General features: G+C 41.8%; 1 protein-coding gene across 1 annotated transcript in view; it reads right to left on the reverse strand.

Moving 5' to 3' along the window:
* Positions 1 to 239: 239 nt before the first annotated feature.
* Positions 240 to 22987, reverse strand: part of LOC115138208 (uncharacterized protein KIAA0232-like) — a 40441-nt gene continuing 17693 nt past the window's right edge. The window contains exons 3-8 of the mRNA XM_029674812.2: positions 16129 to 16269; positions 7786 to 7855; positions 7608 to 7689; positions 4072 to 7456; positions 3851 to 3959; positions 240 to 3362 (exon numbers count right to left, since the gene is read on the reverse strand). Coding sequence (XP_029530672.2) covers positions 3346 to 3362; positions 3851 to 3959; positions 4072 to 7456; positions 7608 to 7689; positions 7786 to 7855; positions 16129 to 16269 — 3804 coding nt within the window. The 3' untranslated portion in view covers positions 240 to 3345. The remainder of the gene's footprint in view (positions 3363 to 3850; positions 3960 to 4071; positions 7457 to 7607; positions 7690 to 7785; positions 7856 to 16128; positions 16270 to 22987) is intronic.

Genomic DNA, 22987 nt, shown 5'->3' on the forward strand with positions numbered 1-22987 from the left:
GACTATTGTATCTGTATGTAGCAGATCGTATCTGCCCTCTGGTTTCAATGTGGAGCCAGGAAGGAGACTAATTTCTGCAGAATACTGCCTTCAGTGTAAATATACACTTTCTCAAGATATCAAATTCTCTATATTGATATTCTCTACAACTATTATGCCCATTAATTGTAACACTGAACTAATGGCAAGGCATCCTGTACAGTGACATGGTGCAAATAAGACATGAACAGAACCTGAGGTGATTTGGTTTATACCTTTATTAGATGTTTAAAAAAACTCCAATGAAAAAAATAATTTACTCGGGGTGTACATGAAATTAAAACAATTACAACCACTTGACACAGTTGGAAGAAGGATGAGGGAGTAAGGTGAAGGATGAGGGAGTAAGGTATGGGATGAGCTGGGATGGGAGGGTGTCATCTAGTGGAAATGAAGAGACAAGGAAAACTGGTTTTCAGTGCTGGATATGCTGTTCTTCAGACCACAGTACAATCAAAACTCAATTTGTTAAACCTTTTCAATGTAGTTTCAAATGCATACTCTCACTTGATGCATTTTCTCAAACTTTTTTCTTCTCAATATATAAACAATACCTTACCATGGAAGAACATAAAAAGGAAAATACATGGGAGTTTGAAGGAAATGCATCTATTTAAGTGCTTTGTGACTCAGTCTCATATCCACACTCACCATTTTTCTATTTTTATTATCACTTCTTTAACCTCCCCTGTACTTATTTTATATAATTAAAACCAGTTTTATTTATTCAACTTAAAGAGATGGTGTGATGTTGGCATGCTGCTTTTATTTGAAAGACACTCCATAACGGTTGGGTTTTTATTTTTTCAGCTCTCCCCCACTCAAAAATAACTTTTCATGCTAAATTAAGTGAATTTCCTCCACATACGCTTAAATGTTTAAGTTTACATGCGCCAAGATATTGCATATGACAGAGGGCCATGAAAAGGTCATCCTCACATTACTTATGTAATCTCAAATTGCTCGGTCAGCTTCAAAAGTTAGCTCTAAAACTAAGTGCTGTACAATTAACTGTACAAATCTTGGGATTAATAAACACCTGTCAATTTTTTGCTCAAATAAAGTTTCAGTACTAAATTAATGCTTTAATGAAAGTACTGATGCACTGCCACATACTTGTTTTCCACCTACTTTAAAAACAAATGTTTAGTATTTAAGTATTCCTGAGTGACTGACAACTGTCTAAATAAAATAAAGAATTGAAAGCAGCCAGAAATTTTCTGAGCAGTCTTTCATTCACGTGAAGAACATACTTTATTGTATGGGGCAGGCACTGAGGCCCTGGCAAATTGAAACAGTTTGCTATTGACTTTGCCCGTTTGTGCACATGTTGTTGGCAGACATATTTTGGACTGCGCAACGAATGCATCACAAGAATACATGGGGGCATGGTAACAAACATTCCTAAGTCTTCTGAGGGCGAAAATATTCACCCAGTTCTTGCCCCCCCAAAAATGGTATATGGACTAATATTTTGAAAGGGAAGGAAACAAAAACCTGAAATAACCCCCTGCAGGGATATAAAGATATGCACAATGCATTTAGTCTAAAGATGTGATTTAATAGTCAATGCACAGGCCACAAAAACAATCAATCCAACATCTTAGGGCCTCAAATTAAACTTAGTTTGTGTACTTGCACTTAGAGGGTTTGGGGCACAAATATATTTTGCATTTCTCTTGGTAAAGATCTAGCACACAATGTCATTTTGAACCAATGTCTGTACGTGTTCAATGCAGACACACACGTACGCACACATAAAAAAGTGAGACATTTTTGTATACTGGCTACTGTATACCAAAAATGAAAGTAAAACACCCCTCTAAATAAAAATGTAATATTTTCGTACTTCGGTGGAATGATGTAATTTTTGGTTGATCACCTTTTCCTCTGTTTTATATTACACTTTTCAGTTAAGTAGTGTCAGCATACATTTTTTATTTATTGCCTTTAATATCCTGCTTCTGCTGTAGACCTTACAGTCCAATGAGCATAGTGATACTATATTCTTGTAATACAGTCTGAATTTGTTGCCACCTGATAACAATATTTAAATCAAATACCTGTAACTATTTACTTGAATTGTTATTACAGGCCAGTTAACTTACTAGTTAAAATAAAAACTTACTAGTTCTTAAAATAAAAACCAAGCCCACATAAAGTGAGAACCATCAGCAGTCAATTATTTTGCTTTTCTTTTTTTCTCTCCAAAATATCCTTCCACTCTGCCTCAACAAACAAAACTACAGGATCTACAGATCACGGCCACAATATCGATATTGCAACAGTAATTCATAGCACCAATTGTTTGTACTATGGAGTTGATTTTGATTGCACCAAATCGGTGCCTCTGTAGAGGATGACTAATTAAATATTTTTGCAAAGAGCCATTACTCCCCAAATTGAACTCAAACGTGCTTTTTTTTCTTGTTGCATTGAACATCAGTTTTGAAATATTTTTATTTTTTGGGAAGTTTTGTACTTTTTTTTGACTCACAAACCATACTACCTACATCTACTACTAAGGTTCTGAAAAACTGACAACCACCCTTCTAAATCATACTAATTTAGAGCAACTTTGCACACTTCTGGGGGGGATCTTTGATACAGATTTTTCAGAGGAAAGATGCACACATTCTTTCTCTTTCCACATTCAGAAAGGCACCCATGCAACCAAAATAAACTATTATTGCACAACTCAAAAATCGCCACATTCCTCCTTCACTTTCTGAATGATAGGGGTGGAGAAAGAAAAAGAGGATGCTATCGCGGTGCTTTCATACAACGTTATGAAGAGCGACATCACAGTCAATTCATGGAAATTGTAGCAGTTACACTAGTAAAGAAGGAATGAGACTGGTAGGACAGGCACAACCATTTGGACACCACAACTACCAGTATCCAAGTTTAAAAGCAAAAAGAAAGCTGGAAAAACCGATGGAAGGAAAAACAAGATAGTCCCTTATATCTAACTGTGACTAATGAAAGATTATTAATGTCTGGAAAAATCAACTAAAGCAAATCTATGTATGCATGTATTCAGATATTGCATCACAAAGACATGTAGAACTTTTTTTTTTTTTTTTTTTTCATATGTTCACTCTTTTGTTGTGGTTGTTGATTACATACGATTCAAGTTAGTAAATGAAAATCAGCAGGGTTGGGATGTGGTGAGGGGTTCCTCTGTCCAGAAGCCTTTGGTTTCCCGGTCCTGAGGTCTCCCCTATATCTGCTAGTAGAGGTGCAGTCAAACGAGAAGAGGTTATATCCTCTCGACAATAGGCTTACACTCCACAGAGCTAGTTATCAGATGTTGCTGCTCCCTGCAGGAATAAAGACATTGGGTGAGAAAGATGGCCTCCAGTACAGTGAGCTTGTGCTCAGGGTATTTGTTAATTTAGCCTCAGCTTAAAGCAAAACAGAAACATTTTGTATTTGATCACTAGATTAAAATGTGTTAACTGGAACATGTTTCAAGATTGTGTCACTGGGGGGGGGGGGGGGGGTAGAGAGCACTGGTGTTGGCCTGGCTGACAGGTATGTCTATTCTAAAGCACTCTGAACAGCTGACACCTATAGGAATGAATATGCTGGCTGTGAATGCTGATGACTTGCAACTAAAATACACATTTTAATATTTGTAATTCAGTTTAAACTAAGTAGTTGCATATAAAATGACCAATTCATGACCCATCTGCATCTGTCAGGACAAAAAAAAAAAATCTAAAGCTTCCAAATTTAAAGCAATAAAAATGAAGTAATCCCAGCCATAGGCCCAATATATATTTACCCTAACTCTGATTGATCATACCTGTACACTGAGATCCGGGGAAAAGGGGGGAACAGAGTGTGTTCTGCCACCAGCACTCATCTTGCTGGCTGCCAGTTCCTCCCTGTCCACTAATATTTAATAGAGGGAACTAAAAAGAAGAAAGGCAAGGTATTAGTCTAACGCAGGGGAAACTGTTTCATTGTAAAAATTTAAAGTCTCTTCTGATCCAACCCATCTAGACATTCTTATAAGATTCTTACCTCATGCAAATCTTCAATGAAGTCATAGGTTTTCCCATATGTGGGACACTGACCAGCCGCTGCACATTTGCAGGCTTCCTTCTCTCTGCAAGATTCTTCCTTCTGAATCTGATTGACTGGGACGTCCATCCGTCCACTTGCCATCAATGTTGCTGCTCCTGCTGCGGCTGCCATTTCGCAGTCTAAGCAAATCTCTTGCTCAGCGATTGGCAGAAGGGTGCTAGAGCCCTCCTGAGAATCCAGTGAGGTCTGGGCACTCTTCTCCATGCCAGACTTCTTCAATCTGGGCAGGAACTTACCAGATTCCAGTTCTGACTTCCCGTAGCAGGGGCCCTCGTTTTCTGCGTCCTCCTCTAGCGGTTTGAGGTCTGCCTGAGGGTCATCGAAGACATCTGGCAGGGCCAGGAATGGAACAGTCTTCTCTTCTTTCTCAGAATCAGCCTCCGACTCACTCCCTCCACCGGGCGACAGCTCTGAGGCGGATATGGGTCGGAAGTGAGTCCTGGGGGAGATGCGGATGGCCCTGTACTGGGTGGTCTGGTTGATGCCGTATAGCCGTGGGTGGAAAGCGTTGTTCTCAGAGTCCGAGCACAATATAGACTTGGGCTTGAACCCCGGGCTGAACGAAGCCATGTCCTCAGGCTCGAAGGAGCATTCTACGTGGAGGACTTGAGAGAACTGATTGTTCAGATCGAAGGACGCAAATGGGTTGTCGAGTCCTGGCTCCTCGCCTTGGAAGCCTGCACAGGATCCGAGTAAATCTTCATGGAAGATTAAAGAAAATCCCTTATTCAAACCTTCCCCACCTCCTTTAGTAGCCTGGTCGCTCTGCCCGAAGGAGACCAGGGGCCTCCAGAAGGGCTTATGGCCAGGGGCAAAGCAGCTGCCCGTATTCATGAACACGTCTGTACCAGCAATGGTGACCACGTCTGAGGCAGAGGCGGCAGCAGCGGCACACTGTAGCAGGCTGCCTCTCGCGTCGCCAGGCGGCACCACAGCCCAGTCCTGATCACCACTGAACGTCTTCAGCTCTCCGTACACTCCTCCCAGGATGAACGATGTGTTGTCTTTCTCAGGGTTCACGTCCCAGGGCTTGGACGGCGTCATGTAATCCCCGGAAGCATTAATCTTCGAGAGTTTGTTTTTGGCCAGGAGGGCCTGCTCTTCATTCTTGCCTTCCCACAGGTGGTACTCAGAGTGCTGCACTGCCTTCTTCAGAGGCCCCTGGATGGGACCAACTTCCTTTACCTGCACGTCAAGACAACCGCAGTGGTAGCTGCTCGACTCTTTGGAGAACAAGCCTTCGCCTGGCTTCTCTTCTCCTAGTGATAGTTCAGGATCTCCATCTCCGATAGCTGTCCAAATGTCCTTTATTATCCCTGAGCTGTAGTTGTCACACTGTTGGTTTGTGTCATGCGAAAACATGCCAGCATCATACTGTTCTAACGCTATCCCACAAATGGACTCCAATTTAGATTTCTTTGCGAAGGTCGGATTGGACACTGTGCCAACATTGGCCTCATCGCACTGACGACCGGTGTCTTCTTGTAAAAAGTCCAGGATTTCTTCCTCTAGGTATGTACCAGAGATGGGGAGGATTATACAATTAATCTCTTCATTGCCAATTAGAGCGGACTCCTCTGTATGAACATTTATTTGCTCATTGTCTGAACGCGTCTCTTCCGAATGTGACCATGGACTGCAGGTTCGGGTTGAAAGGTTTGAACAATGTTCAGTTTCATCGAAGGCACTATTTTTGGTCCAAATTAGCAAACGAGACTGCTTGTTACAATGTGGTTCTAGACAGCTACTTGAATCTGTGTTGTTTTCTTGACCAACGGTGAGTGAATCGCAGGGAAAAGAAAGAGTGGGGCTATCGTACTGGAGCTCAAAAAGAGAGAAGCAGGAGTTGTTCAGACCAGACGCTTCGCTCGTGGCTTCTGGGAGATGAGGCTCCTCCAGGTTTCCAGGCAGAGTACTGATGGTGAATGTAACACCGTCCAAAGCGGGGGAGAGCTGAACGGGTGAGTCCCCTACAAAGCTTTCTCCATCTTGATCTTCAGAGCTAGAGGATGAACAACATCCCCAGATCTGAGCCATGTTTTCCAAATCCTGCATGAAGAACCCATCAGCTGCCAAAGTTTCCTGACAGTCCACCCTTATTGCACTTTCCCCTTGCAGCTCAAGGCCATCTAACACTAAACAACATTCTGTCTCAAAGTCTCTTTGTTCTTCGCTCTTCTGTCGAATCATGCTCAAGATCCGACTCTCTTGTACTGAGTCTGAGGCACTAGGATCCAATATGGATTGATAAATATCGACTTCATAGAAGTGAGTGAATTCAGACAGATGGTCATCATCTAAATCTCTACTATCCTCAGGCGGAGGGAAGCTTGAGGTCCCATTGAGGTCGTTAGCCTCCTCATTTGAGTCGCCTGGCACCTCAACAAAGTGCCCATCCACAAAGGTTCCCGCTGCCAGATACGCCCTCTGGAAGCTTGCGTTGGCAATGTAGATGCCTTGCATTCTCTCAGACAGCCTTTCAAAGTTAGCGGACATAGTCGAGTCGTCTGGAGAGTCCACCTTACTCCGGTACTTTGTTTCCAGTTTGCTCTTTCTGCTACTGAAAGGTACAAAATACTCTGTGATGGGCTCTGTGTACCACAGGGGCTCTTCCATGTACTCCTTTTTGTTGCTGGCCTCAGCTCCGGACTCCTTTGCGTCCCCCCAACCTGGATATTTTCGAAGCTCCTTCAGCGGCCTGTTCCCCTTTTTGTAGAGCTGTGTTTGCCTTGCAGAGCATCCAGTGGTGGTGCTGCTGCTGCCGCCTCCAGCGTTCCTGCGCCCCTCTTTGTCAATGGCCTGCAGAGCCAGTTTCACTTGTCCTCTGTTGTGCCCCCGCTTACTCCTGCTGCCCGCCTCCTTGGACTTGTGCCTGATTCTGACTGCTTTCCTGCTGGAGATTTTGGAATCGCCTGGGTTCCCGCTGGAGCTCGAGCCAGCCTCGCTAGAGCCAGAGGACCAGGAGCGAGGCCGATACTTGCACTCTGACCTGTGCCTCGCCTGCCTCTTGCTGTGAACGGCAGCTCGGTCCTCCGCTGTTGCGCCACCATGGTATCGGTTCTCTTTCTCCTTCTTGCTGCGTCGCTGTTGGGCTCTCTCGCTGGTTGGGTTAGTGGTAGTGCTGCATGCCTCAGGGGTTCTCTCATTTGCAGCTTCACCATCGCTGTTGCAATCTTTTGGGGAGGAGGTGTCAGTGCTGGTCTGCGGGGCTGCAGAGGATGATGAGCCAGAGTAAGCGCTGGCTTTAGCTTTGTTCCACACCGTCATGATCTCTTGGAGACAAACAGATCCCTCTGACAAAGGAGGAAAGGCTTCATAATACCTGCAACAACGAGAGAAAATGTTGTCAATTAAGAAATAATAAAATGAATGAGCACATGTTTAATGGGCATAAAACTAAATCAACTAGTTCTGCCAGCTACTCAGGACAGTATTATTGTGGTTATGGGTAAAAAATAAAAATAAAAACATACATTTCCACCTGGTCCTTTGAGGAAGAGGACTCAACTTGTTCAGGAGACTGAGATCCATAAGATTTGTTGAGCGGTTTTTCTTCTGTGAAGAATTATAAGCAATATGATAAGAAGTGTCATCATTGAAGTGTTTTTATATTTACTAGGGCATACAATTGTATAAACCCAAGATACAAACCTTTCTGTTTGTTTTGGATGTCCTTGAGTTTGGAGCAAAGCTCCTCGACCAGGCTCTCAATTCCAGAGTTCTGTGGGGAAATAATTAGGGAGAATATGTAACATCTAGCAAATAATCAATTGAAGAGAATGAATATTAATAAAACATTTGCATCAGACCATTCATAAAGTGATGGGATGTATCCATCAATAACACTTAGGGGTTTGAACATATGCTTTTTTCAAAGGCAAACTTTGACCCCCATTGTAACACTGACTAGAGGGTATTAACATAGGGCTGACAGAAGTCTAACCAGCTGACTGTCGGCACGGGCATGCTCTACCATGACCGTGTTAAATCAGTGTTTCCATTAGCGGCGGCTGACGGCTAATCACGGTTACACACACAGATTTTCAACCGGCTACATTTTTCAGATTAACTAGACTACTTTTCGTTTTTATTTTTTATTTTTACCTTTATTTAACTAGGCAAGTCAGTTAAGAACAAATTCTTATTTTCAATGACGGCCTAGGAACAGTGGGTTAACTGCATAGGGGCAGAACGACAGATTTTGTACCTTGTCAGTTCGGGGGTTTGAACTTGCAACCGTTCGGTTACTAGTCCAATGCTCTAACCACTAGGCTACCCTGCCGAACAATTTAAAAGTTTCAATTCGATAGGTTTGTCGAGCCCTCTCCAACTAGAATGAACGATTTGCATATTCTAGCGATCTATTGATAGGATAGGCGCCTGTCAGTCACAAAGCGAGCGATGACTGGGAAACGCAGCAGAGACAAAGCGAGAGTTTTCACTCTCGCCAAAATAAACCCAATGTGTTTCTATGAGCTTATTTTGGATCTAAGCATGTCGCCTCCCGCTTTGGGACAACAACTCCATTTTTAAAGCGGAGACATGAGCATCTCGTCATTTTGTACAGATATCTGGTTGCAGTCGAATTTCTTTACGCAGAGGAGGGAGAGAAAGCATGATTACATTTACATTTAAGTCATTTAGCAGACGCTCTTATCCAGAGCGACTTACAAATTGGTGCATTCACCTTATGACCTCCAGTGGAACAGTAGTGCATCTAAATCTTTTCAGGGGAGGGGGTGAGAGGGATTACTTTATCCTATCCTAGGTATTCCTTAAAGAGGTGGGGTTTCAGGTGTCTAGGTGGTGATGTCGTGAGGGAGTTTGTTCCACCATTGGGGGGCCAGAGATGCTCGTGAATTGGCACGTCCCATGTAATGTAAGTGGTAACGAGGAGTCAAAATCCAAAAGCCTAATTATTGTTCTAACATTTTATTAATTTTCTTTCAAATAGCCAGCCACGTGGAGTTGTGGTGCCAAGTAGGCAATTTATTGTTTGTTGATTTGACAACTGAACAGCAAGTGTTGACTAGTTTATAAAAAGGTGTCAAACTGACTGAATAAGGTCGTTCTCCTATATCCCTTTGCCATTCATATATCATACAACGTGGTTATATGTCCATGGTATTAGTCCACGGGATACGTAAACCAAAGGATTTCCTTTCCTAAAATGTTGGGGCTTGCCAGACAGTGACGCTAAAGTGAGTGACTCATATTCGTCAGTCTGAGTGTAGCCTACCGAATCGCATCGGTGGGGGGGGGATCCTTCATTTGTCTTCCTAAATTGCATAGGCTACTGATAGGCCTTGGCTTTTTGGCAATTATCTGCTGATAAATTATGAAGCTGGTAACTCATCACTGCAGGAACAATAGGTAGTGGAGAGACTCATTTTATAATTAGGGCCCTCACAGAAACCAGGCATTAAAACGGAATTCAACAATATTCAAAAGTGCATTAACTGTAATAGGGAATCAACTAAATGTATTAATTTGCAAAAGTTTATCATACGACATGAACAAAATGCGTTAGTGATTCGCATTTCTTGCAACCTCTGTGTGCAGTACTCAAGTCTGCCACTTTGTGAAGCTGTTAGCGATGATGCTAATGAAAAGTCTTCTGGTTGATGGGAAGGCTTTCCCAAAAACCCTTTCAATTAAAGCTGCAATATGTAACTTTTTGGGTGATCTGACCAAATTCAGATGGAAATGTGAGTTACAGATCTGTCACTCATTGAAAGCAAGTCTATAAGAAGCGGTAGATCAGTTTTATTTCTATGCTTACCATTCTTAAATTTTGTTTTTGTATACCAGCTTCAAAAAGCATAAAATACAATATTTTTGGTTAAACAGCCTATTGCTAAGTGTGCGCTTGAATTAAAGGGGAACTAATTTTTTTCTATTTTTTTATCACAATTTTGCAGATTTACCCAGACCTCAAACATGGTCTACAGGGTGGGAAATTAAACACCTGCTGAACATTAGCCACAATGTATATTTCACCAGACAAGTTGGCGGGTGGTCACTCAGCATTTGGGAACTATTTTTGTTTCAATCCAAAACTCAAATGTATAAATTGGTCAAATTGACATGAAAGGCTGGTAGAAGACAGAGAATATCATCTCTGACAGACACTGCGATGCAGTGCCCTCGACCACTGCGCCACCCGGGACGCACTGTTGATTCCTTGATGTTTAGTTGTACAACAGTTTCTGTTTTACTATGGTTTCAAATTATTTAATTTAACACAGTTAAAAAGACAGGTCACAAATTAAATTGAGCAATATGCACCATTACTTCTTACGAGTAACACATATGTTTTAGTTTAAAGTGTAATGTTCTCTTACTTAGAAAATAGTCCTGATCATATCGGCCTAGACAATATCCAAAACTAACATCACAGTGAATTCATACATTTTCAGTCATTTAAAGTTGTATACAGTGGGGCAAAAAAGTATTTAGTCAGCCAGCAATTGTGCAAGTTCTCCCACTTAAAGATGATAGAGGCCTGTAATTTTCATCATAGGTACACTTCAACTATGACAGACAAAATGAGGAAAATAAATCCAGAAAATCACATTGTAGGATTTTTTATGAATTTATTTGCAAATTATGGTGGAAAATAAGTATTTGGTCAATAACAAAAGTTTCTCAATACTTTGTTATATACCCTTTGTTGGCAATGACAGAGGTCAAACGTTTTCTGTAAGTCTTCACAAGGTTTTCACACACTGTTGCTGGTATTTTGGCCCATTCCTCCATGCAGATCTCCTCTAGAGCAGTGATGTTTTGGGGCTGTTGCTGGGCAACACGGACTTCCAACTCCCTCCAAAGATTTTCTATACGGTTGAGATCTGGAGACTGGCTAGGCCACTCCAGGACCTTGAAATGCTTCTTATGAAGCCACTCCTTCGTTGCCCGGGCGGTGTGTTTGGGATCATTGTCATGCTGAAAGACCCAGCCATGTTTCATCTTCAATACCCTTGCTGATGGAAGGAGGTTTTCACTCAAAATCTCACGATACATGGCCCCATTCATTCTTTCCTTTACACGGATCAGTCATCCTGGTCCCTTTGCAGAAAAACAGCCCCAAAGCATGATGTTTCCACCCCCATGCTTTACAGTAGGTATGGTGTTCTTTGGATGCAACTCAGCATTCTTTGTCCTCCAAACACGACGAGTTGAGTTTACCAAAAAGTTATATTTTGGTTTCATCTGACCATATGACGTTCTCCCAATCTTCTTCTGGATCATCCAAATGCTCTCTAGCAAACTTCAGACAGGCCTGGACATGTACTGGCTTAAGCAGGGGGACACATCTGGCACTGCAGGATTTGAGTCCCTGGCGGCGTAGTGTGTTACTGATGGTAGGCTTCGTTACTTTGGTCCCAGCTCCTTGCAGGTCATTCACTAGGTCGTGTGGTTCTGGGAATTTTGCTCACCGTTCTTGTGATAATTTTGACCCCACGGGGTGAGATCTTGCGTGGAGCCCCAGATAGAGGGAGATTATCAGTGGTCTTGTATGTCTTCCATTTCCTAATAATTGCTCCCACAGTTGATCTCTTCAAACCAAGCTGCTTACCTATTGCAGATTCAGTCTTCCCAGCCTGGTGCAGGTCTACAATTTTGTTTCTGGTGTCCTTTGACAGCTCTTTGGTCTTGGCCATAGTAGAGTTTGGAGTGTGACTGTTTTGAGGTTGTGGACAGGTGTCTTTTATACTGATAACAAGTTCAAACAGGTGCCATTAATACAGGTAACGAGTGGAGGACAGAGGAGCCTCTTAAAGAAGAAGTTACAGGTCTGTGAGAGCCAGAAATCTTGCTTGTAGGTGACCAAATACTTATTTTCACCATAATTTGCAAATAAATTCATTAAAAAATCCTACAATGTGATTTTCTGGATTTATTTTCCTAATTTTGTCTGTCATAGTTGAAGTGTACCTATGATGAAAATTACAGGCCTCTCATCTTTAAGTGGGAGAACTTGCACAATTTGTGGCTGACTAAATACTTTTTGCCCCACCACACACACACACACGTTCTGAAAGGCCCCAAGTCTGCAACACCACTAAGCAAGCAGCACCATGAAGACCAAGGAGCTCTCCAAACAAGTCACAAATTTGTGGAGAATTACAACAAAATATCCAAACCTTTGAACATCCCATAGAGCACCATTTAAATCCATTATTTAAAAAATTGAAATAATTTGGCACCACAACAAACCTGCCAAAAGAGGGCCACCTTCCAAAATTCACAGACCAGGCAAGGAGGGCATTAATCAGAGGCAACAAAGAGACCAAAGATAACCCTGAAGGAGCTGCAAAGCTCCACAGCGGAATTTGGAGTATCTGTCCATAGGACCACTTTAAGCTGTACATTCCACAGAGCTGGGCTTTATGGAAGAGTGGCCAATAAAAGCCATTGCTTAACAGAAAAAAAATAAGCAAATACTTTGTGTTCGCCAAAAGGTGTGTGGGAGACTCCCCAAACATATGGAAGAAGGTACTCAGATGAGACTAAAATTGAGCTTTTTGGCCATCAAGGAAAACGCTATGTCTGACGCAAACCCAACACCTCGCATCACCCCGAGAACATCATCCCCACAGTGAAGCATGGTGGTGCAAGCATCATGCTGTGACAATGTTTTCATCAGCAGGGAGTGGGAAACTGGTCAGAATTGAAGGAATGATGGATGGCGCTAAATACAGGGAAATTCTCGAGGGAAACCTGTTTCAGTCTTCCAGAGATTTGAGACTGGGACGGAGGTTCACCTTACAGCAGGACAATGACCCTAAGCATACTGCTAAAGCAACACTCGAGTGGTTTAAGGAGAAACATTTAAATGTCTTGGAATGGCCTAGTCAAAGCCCAGACCTCAATCCAATTGAGAATCTGTGGTATGACTTAAAGATTGCTGTACACCAGCATAACCCATCCAACTTGATGGATCTGGAGCAGTTTTGCCTTGAAGAATTGGCAAAAACCCAGTGGATAGTTGTGCCAAGCTTAGAGAGACATACCAAGAGACTTGCAGCTGTAATTGCTGAAAAAGGGGTCAATACAAAGTATTGACTTTGGGGGGGTGAATAGTTATCCACACTCAAGTTCAGTTGTCGTCTTATTTCTTGTTTGTTTCACAATTAAAACTATTTTGATCATCAAAGTGGAAGGCATGTTGTGTAAATCAAATGATACAAACACCAACAATCCTTTTTAATTCCAGGTTGTAAGAAAACAAAATAGGAAAAATATCAAGGGGGCTGAATACTTTCACAAGGCACTGTAGTTATATCTTTCTACACAATATCATAACACATTTTTCCAGTCGGAGGTAAACTCAACAAAGGATTCAATTATTTTGCTGCGTATTTCAGATGGAATCAAGGCATGATAATGTACCAGAGGCCACCAGAATAGAGCTCCTGCAACAACAAAAAAATCCAACCCGGGGGTGCCGGTACCTGGCCGGCTACTTTTTCTATTTGGATGGCTACTCTATGTACTTGTGTAAAACACTGGTTAAATTTAGCTAAGAGAAAAATATTGCGAGAGAATGACTAAGCATAGCCCAAACAACCACCTGTCTTTCCATCAAAACACTTACAAAATATCAGGCATTAGACAAAGTTCTGACACCTACTTCTTCCTTATACCTATTGATTCGCTGAACAAAGATGAAGTGATCTGTTATGCTGTAAAAAAAAAAAAAAAGTCCTGCAACGATCAGGTCTATAAAAAGAAAGCCATGTCAAAATGCCTCAAAAGACCAGTAGGCAATAGACACCATCATAAAAGCAACTGCATTCGGTGAGGACTGCTATATATTGAGGGCCGGATTAGTCAAAAATGTTTTACATTTACACACTCTTTCTCGCACTCTTTCTGACAGAAAGTGACATTCCTTACCATGACGCCCAGTAAAAAAAAAGCTAAGTTTCTCCCCTGGTCCTGTGTTTCCTCTTGCATCATTGTGTTAATGCCGGTCAGCTGACAGGCAACACGCACACACTCTGCTCTCTGTGCTGCAATCCTGTGCAGCATGTGCTGGTTTAAAAAAGACTGCAGAGTCCAGTCCCCAGAGAGCAGCACACTCCTCCTCTACCTTGCAGACCCTTCCCCCTATACGCCCTCCAGCTCTATCCCGTCCCTCACAAGCTCGCTCTACTACGGGCTGCTTTTGATACTATACTACTGCCAACCAACCGCGAAGGAAAATGTCAGACATTTTTGGGGGGTAATTATGCTTGGAAAAAGGGCACAGACAGAATATAATGCAGGTTTATTAAACTGTGCACTCACTTACATGCATTGACACCTCTGCAACGTCACACAACATTATCTCAATACTGAGTGTAACAGTGTAAGTGCATATGGGAGTCTTTCACTGGTTCACAGTTCTTCACTTTGCTGACCTCAAACCAACATTGCCAGTAAACACTCATTACATCACACTGGCTGTGAAAATCCTGGAGAGCAATCACAAAATAAGGCTGGTCAGTCTTATTCTAAAATGGATTTTTAAAATATCCTCAATCTACACATAATACCACAATGTTGTTTCCATTGATCATCCTTGAGATGTTTCTGGACTCCAATTAAGTTGTACTTGTGGTATATTCAATTGATTGGACATGATTTGGAATGGCACACACCTGTCTATATAAAGGTCCCACAGTTAACAGTGCATGTCAGAGCAAAAACCAAGCCATAAGGTCTAAGAAATTGTCTGTAGAGCTCTGAGACAGGATTGTCGAGGCACAGATCTGGGGAAGGGTACCAAAACATTTCTGCAGTATTGAAGGTCCCGAAGAACAGTGGCCTCCATCATTCTTAATTGGAAGACGTTTGGAACCGATAGTCACTCTGAAGGAGCTCCAGAGTTCCTCTGTGGAGATGCAGAACCTTCTAGAAGGACAACCATCTCTGCAGCACTCCACCAATCAGGCCTTTATGGTAGAGTGGCCAGACGGAAGCTACTCCTCAGTAAAAAAGACAACAGTCTGCTGTGAGTTTGCCAAAAGGCACCTAAAAATACTCTCAGACCATGAAACAAGATTCTCTGGTCTGATGAAACCAAGATTCAACTCTTTGGCCTGAATGCCAAGCAGAACGTCTAGAAGAAACCTGGCACCATCCCTACAGTGAAGCATGGTGGCAGCATCACGCTGTGGGGATGTTTTTCAGCGGCAGGGACTGGGAGACTAGTCAGGAGAGGGAAAGATTAACAGAGCAACGTACAGAGATCCTTGATGAAAACCTGGTCCAGAGCACTCAGGACCGCAGACTGGGGTGTAGGTTCACCTTTCAAAAGAACAACCCTAAGCACACAGCCAAGACAAAGCAGGAGTAGCTTCGGGACAAGTCTCTGAATGTCCTTGAGTGGCCCAGCCAGAGCCCAGACTTATAAAACAATTTCTAGAGTGTTGGAAGGTTCCAAGGGTACAGTGGTCTCAAGCATTTGGAAATTGAAACTACCCAGAGCTGGCCATCCAACCAAACTGAGCGACCAGCCGAGAAGGACCTTGGTCAGGGAAGTGACCAAGAACCCAATGGCCACTCTGACAGAACTACAGAGTTTGTTGGCTGAGATGGTAGAACCTGCCAGAAGGACAGTTTATAGCACTTCACCAATCTGGGCTTTATGGGAGAGTGGCCAGATGGAAGCCACTCCTGAGAAAAAGGCACAACATAACAAAAAGTGGAATAAGTCAAGGGGTATGAATACTTTCTGCAGGCACTGTACATGCTTCTGCCATTCTTCAATGACTCAACATATTCAGCTTTGTAGCTTACAAGCTGGTGTGCCAAAATAACCACAGAACTGCAGTTCTAATTATCATTATATGCAACTGCTCCTGAATATTCAAGCTTCAAAGAGTCAAAGTGAAATATATCATTTCAATTTCTCAGGAGTGCATGAGCAATGCTGTGAGTAGACTATGCATACAAAAACATGGGGTGAAGAGATGTGGCGACACTGGAGTGAACGGCACTTACTTCATCAGATGCTGAACGCAGACATTGCACAGCGGCTTGCTTCTTTATCTCCTCCAGACTTAGGTCCGTCCCTCCTCCTTTCTTCTTACTCTTGCCCCATTTCTTCCCAGTTCCCTTCTCCCAGACCAAGATGTCATTTTCCTGCACACACAATTCCTCCACATCAGTCATTTAAAGGGACAGCTCATCTAAATAGGAAAATGAAATGCAAATTTTAGAACATTGTAAATGTAAGAAATACAAGACTGCTTTAAATCAATAGGTTCACTTACAATCACCTGACTCATAATGAATACGAAACAGAACCCTCTTCTTCATTGGCTATGTGTATATTTAGTTTAGTAGGATCCCCATTAGCTACTGCACATGCAGCAGCCACTCTTCCTGGGCTCCACATAAAATTTTAAATACATGACAAAGTACAGAACGTACTGCATTAAATTTAAAAAAGAGATATATTGGACAGACGCCAAGAGACAAAAATACTATTTACACACTTCATATATACATATTCATATGTACAGTATATATGAATATGGCCCATCTACTGTTGCTAGCCCCAATTCAGACTTGTGCTCTGATATCTGCTTCACTGATTGCTGCTCTCGTAAAAGCCTTGGTTTTCTGCACGTCAACACTAGAAGCTTATTACCTATAAAATGGATCAATTGAAAGTGTGGGTTCACAGCTACTATCCAGATGTGTTTGTCATTACTGAGACGTGGTTAAGGAAGAGTGTTTTGAATACTAATGTTAACCTTTCTGGTTATACCTTTGTTTTTGGCAAGACAGCTCTTCCAAAGGTGGGGGAGTGGCAATCTTTACCAAGGATCACCTTCAGTGCTCAGTTGTTTCCACCTAGTCTGTCCCTAAACAATTTGATTTGCTGGTTTTAAGCATAAAATTTTAAAAAACTTTCCAATAGTTCTTTGTTGTCTGTTGCTGGGTGCTTATAGTCTTCCATCAGCACCGGCCTGTACCCTACCTGCCCTAAGCTCTCTCCTGGCCCCATACACTAAGTCTGAATTTGTCCTGCTAGGTGACCTAAACTGGGACATGCTTAAACCACCTGACCAAGTCCTAAAGCAATGAGACTCCCTAAATATTTCTCAGATTATTACCATTTCCAAAAGATATGACTCCAAACACCCAGAAAAGGCTACTCACCTCAATGTTATCCTCACAAATAATCCTGATCGGTTTCAGTCTGGTGTTTTCTGTAATGACCTTAGTGATCACTGTTTTACAGCCTGTAACGGCTGCTCAGTGAAACGACATGTCCTGATTTGTCATAGATGCTTGCTAAAAAAAACGAGCAAGCCTTGTAAATTGGTATAGAATCAGCTTGATGCCCTCTGTCGAAGATGCTTGGACCTTCTTTTTTTGATATTTTCAGTGGTAACAAACACGCACCCATAAAGAAAATTAGAATTAAAAACAGGTGATCTTGCAGAGTTACTCCACCTCAAGATCTGCATTTGGCGAAAGGCTTGGCACACACATACTCAGGCTGACTGGCTCTCATTCAGGCAAAAGAAAAATAAGTGCACTCAGGTTATCCAGAAGGCCAAAGTTGGTTACTTTAAGGAGCAGTTCTCTCTCTGTGGGTCGAACCCCAAGATATTCTGGAAAACTGTTAAAGACCTGGAGAATAAACCCTCTTCCTCACAGCTGCCCATGTTCCTTAATGTTGAGGATGTGGTTGTTACTGACAAGAACATGGCTGAGCTCTTTAATCACCACTTCATTATGTCAGGATTCCTATTTGACTCAGCCATGCCTCCTTGCCCGCCCAACATTTCCTCATCTCCAACCCGTTCCATTGTGACCATCCCCTCTTTTTTCCCCTGCCGTGCTACAAAGTTTCTCCCTGCAGGCGGTCACCGAGTCAGAGGTACTAAAAAAGCTCCTGAAAATTGACCCCCAAAAAACATCTGGGTCAGATGGTTTAGACCCTTTCTTCTTTAAGGTTGCTGCCCCTATCATTGCCAAGCCTTTCAGACCTGGTCTCTCCTTTCTGGGAAGGCAGCCACAGTGCATTCTTTATTTTAAAAGGGGGAGATCAAGCTGATCCAAACTGTTATAGGCATATTTCTATTTTGCCCTGTTTATCAAAAGTGTTGGAAAAACGTGTCAATCAGCTTACTGGCTTTCTTGATGTCTATAGTATTCTCTCTGGTATGCAATCTGGTTTTCCGCTCAGGTTATGGATGTGTCACTGCAATCTTAAAAGGTCCTCAATGATGTCACCATTGCCCTTGATTCTAAGCAATGTTGTGATGCTATTTTTATTGACTTGGCCAAAGCTTTTGATACGGTAGACCATTCCATTCTTGTGAGCTGGCTAAGGAGTAATGGTGTCGGAGGGGTCTTTGGACCGGTGTGCTAACTACCTCTCTAAGAGTGCAGTGTATAAAGTCAGAACATCTGCGGTCTCTGCCACTGCCTGTCACCAAGGGAGTACACCAAGGCTCGATCCTAGGCCCCACGCTGTTCTCAATTTACATCAACATAGCTCAGGCAGTAGGAAGCTCTCTCATCCATTTATATGCAGATGATCGTCTTGTACTTTGTTAAATATCTCTACAACAAGCCCTCTCTACTCTTAACCTTGTTCTGAACACCTCCAAAACAAAGGTCATGTGGTTTGGTAAGAAGAATGCCCCTCTCCCCACCGGTGTCATTACTACCGCCAAGGGTTTAGAGCAGGCCTGGGCAATTATTTTCCATGGAGGGCCACATTAGAATATATTTTTGCCATCGCGGTCCAGAATCATATTACAGGATTATACATAATGTGAATGACTTGACAGATATCTACTGTAAATCACATCCAGATGTGCAATTTATTTTACTTTAACATCCACAGAAATAAACCATATCCATGTTCTCCTTTTGGTAGGTATTTTCATTATTAAACATGCAATGAACTACACGGAGGGAAAAGTACACTGTGCATTCAGCACCACGGACAGAACTCTTGTTAACGGGTATGCACAAAAACATAGGAAAGAGTGAGCTCAACATTACATTTAAACTACTCAATCAGTGTGAGGAGTGAAGTCTCTGATGGGCATTGACTAGAGCAGTGAAGTCAGGTATAGTTTCTGACATCGCTATGCGCAGGATTGCTGAGAGTCAGTAAGAGAATCTTTGTCTTGACTTGTTATATTTCATCACTGAAAATGTCTGTTCACATACATGGGTTGACCCAAACAGTACACACATCTGAGCATGACTCCTAATCTTTGGAAAGTTTTGTTCATCGAGAGATGCATAGAACCTCAGTGACATTGTTTTCCAATCACTGCATCAGACTGAAGATCGATAAGCTTAAATTGCAGGTCAGTGGGAGCGTTATCCACATTGAAGGTGAAAGGAGAGGAAACAAACAGCATGTCATTTTCCAACACTTTGAAATCCTCAAAACGATGAGAACACTCCCTGTTCAAAGCATACAGCAGCGATGTATACTTCTCCCACTGGTCATCTGATAGGGAACAGCCTAGTAGTGGAAGGTGGGTGAGATTGTTGGCTTCTACTTGGCAGGTCAGGGGGAGTAATTTTCCCTTGAAGGCTTTGACAAGGCTGTACATCTGATGTGCAAAAGGCCCTTCCCTTGTAGTTTGGAATCCAGTTCATTCATGGAGGGCCATGATGTCCACGGTGAAGGCAGAATCATCCAACCATTCTTTCTCGCAGTTGAGGGAAATCCACATTTTACTTTCATTTGCAAAAACTCAGTAATCTCCGACTTCAGGTCCCACACCCTTTTAAGCACCTTCCCCAAACTCAGCCATCTCACGTTTGTGTGGTAGGGGAGATCTGCATGACCCGACTGTCTCTTCCAACAATGAGACAAACTGTCTGTGGTTTAAAGATTTCGCTCTTATGAGGTTTACCATTTTATTGGCTGTATCCACAACATGGCTCATTTTCAGGACACATTTACAGAGCACCTGATGAATAATGCAATGCAGGAAAATAATTGTCTGATCTGGGTTCAGCTCAGCTACTTGAGCTTATATCCTTTTCAAAAGGCCAAAGTTTTTTCCTGTCAAGTTTGGGCACCCATCAGTGGTCACACTGGATAACTTTTCAAAACTCAGTCCCAGCTTTGCCACACACTTATTAACCTCCTCCAATAAATCTTTCCCTGTGGTTGTGCTCTTCATTGACTGCACTGAAGCAAGCTCCTCTGTAATTTCAAAGTCTGGGATTACGCCTTGTAAGAATATCAACAAATGCGCAGTGTCACATCCATCACTGCTCTCATCCAGGGCCAAGGAGAAATAGGTGAAATCCTTTACCTTGTCTTTCAACTGTTGTTCCATATCCCCTCGTTGTCCTCAACACGCTGTGTCACTATTATTCTTGACAGGGAAACATTTTCAAAACAGCTCTTTGTCGTGGCAAAATATTGCTGCAGAGTCAATTAAACATTATTTAATGAATTCGCTCTCAGTGAATGGCTTATGTTTTACAATTTTGTAGGATAGTACATAGCTAGCTCTCGCAATTCCATCGTTTGCTGAATGCAGTTTTGTGAAAAGTCCTTGCTGCTTCTGCAACTGAGAAAGCAACTCTTTCGATGCACTTGCCCTCTGCTCAGAAGACATATTCCTATATTTCTCTGCATTAGAGGTCGACTGATTATGATTTTTCAACGCCGATACAGATTGTAGGACCAAAAAAAGCAGATACCGATTAAATAGGCCGAATTTTATATATATATTTATATTTATAATAATGACAACTACAACAATACTGAATGAACACTTATTTTAACTTAACCTTTTTGGGATAGGGGGCAGCATTTTCACTTTTAACACAGATCTTCAATATTCCCAGTTAAGAAGTTTTAGTTATAGGACTATTTCTCTCTATACCATTTGAATATTGGATGTTCTTATGGGCACTTTAGTATTGCCAGCCTAATCTCGGGAGTTGATAGGCTTGAAGTCATAAATAGCGCTGTGCTTCAAGCATTTCTAAGAGCTGCTGGCAAACGCAGGACAGTGATGTTTGAATGAATGCTTACGAGCCTGCTGCCGCCTACCACCGCTCAGACTGCTCTATCATATAATAGACTTAATTATAATATATCAAAACATACAAATAGGTCATTAATATGGTCAAATCCAGAAAATATCATTTAATAAACAAAATGTTTATTTTTTCACTAAAATACGGAACCGTTCCATATTTTATCGAACGGGTGGCATCCCTAAGTCTAAATATTGCTGTTACATTGCACAACCTTCAATGTTATGTCATAAATATGTACAATTCTGGCAAATTAATTACAGCCTTTATTAGGAAGAAATGGTCTTCACACAGTTCGCAACGAGCCAGGTGGCCCAAACTGCTGCATATACCCTGACTCGAAGAGAAGTAACACAATTTCCCTAGTTAAAATTACCTGTTAACATGAATTTATTTTAACTAAATATGCAGGTTTTTAAAAAATATACAGTTGAAGTCGGATGTTTACATACACTTAGGTCGGAGTCATTGAAACTCGCTTTTCAACCACTCCATAAATTTCTTGTTAACAGACTATAGTTTTGGCAAGTCGGTTAGGACATATTTTGTGAATGACAAGTAACTTTTCCAACAATTGTTTACAGACACTATAGTTCAATGTATCAAAATTCCAGTGGGTCAGAAGTTCACATGCACTAAGTTGACTGTGCCTTTAACTTTTTATGGCTGCAGGGGCCGTATTGAGTAGCTTGGATGAAAAGGTGCCCATTGTAAACGGCCAGCTCCTCAGTCTCAGTTGCTAATATATGCATATTATTATTAGCATTGGATAGAAAACATTCTGAAGTTTCTAAAACTGTTTGAATTATGTCTGTGAGTATAACAGAACTCATATTGCAGGCAAAAACCTGAGAAATTCCACTTCCTGTTTGGATTTTGTCTGGGGGTGGCAGATTTTCAACCTAGCTCTCATTGAAATTAGTGAGATATGGATGAGTTTTCACTTCCTACGCCTTCCACTAGATGTCAACAGTCAATAGAACTCTGTCTGATGACTCTAATGTGAAGGGAGGCTCGAATGAGACAGGAAATAGTCACCACTGCCATGAGTTGACCATGCTTTCACTATGCGCATTCACAAGGGAAGGACCTGCGTTCCACCGGTCTTTTGAAGTCATTCTAATTCTCCGGTTGGAACGTTATTCAAGATGTATGTAAATAACATTCTAAAGATTGATTCAGTACATCGGTTGACATGTTTCTGACTGTTACGGAACTTTTGGACATTTCGTCACGTTATAGTGGACACGCTTTGACTTTGGAATTGTTTACCAAACGCGCTAACCAAAGTAGCTAATTGGACATAAATAACGGACATTATTGAACAAATCAAGCATTTATTGTGGACCTGGGATTCCTAGGACTGCATTCTGATGAAGTTCATCAAAGGTAAGGAAACATTTATCATGTATTTTCTGGGTTCTGTTGACTCCAACATGGAGGCTAATTTTTCTATTGTTCCGAGTTTCTTTTTCTGCAAAGTTTTTTTGAAATCCGACACAGCGGTTGCATTAAAGGAGAGGTATATCTATAATTCCATGTGTATAACTTGTATTTCTGTTGAATGATGTGGCTATGCAAAATCACTGGATGTTTTTGGAACTAGTGAATGGAATGCTCCAATGTAAACTCAGATTTTCTGATATAAATATGAACTTTATCAAACAAAACATGCATGTATTGTGTAACATGAAGTCCTATGAGTGTCATCTGATGAAGATTATCAAAGGTTATCAAAGGTTAGTGATTCATTTTATCTATGTGCTTTTTCTCTCTCTCTCTCTCTCTTTGGCTGGTAAAATTGGCTGTGTAT

Source organism: Oncorhynchus nerka, linkage group LG12 (genome assembly GCF_034236695.1).
Source record: "Oncorhynchus nerka isolate Pitt River linkage group LG12, Oner_Uvic_2.0, whole genome shotgun sequence".
NCBI classification, from domain to species: Eukaryota; Metazoa; Chordata; class Actinopteri; order Salmoniformes; family Salmonidae; genus Oncorhynchus; species Oncorhynchus nerka.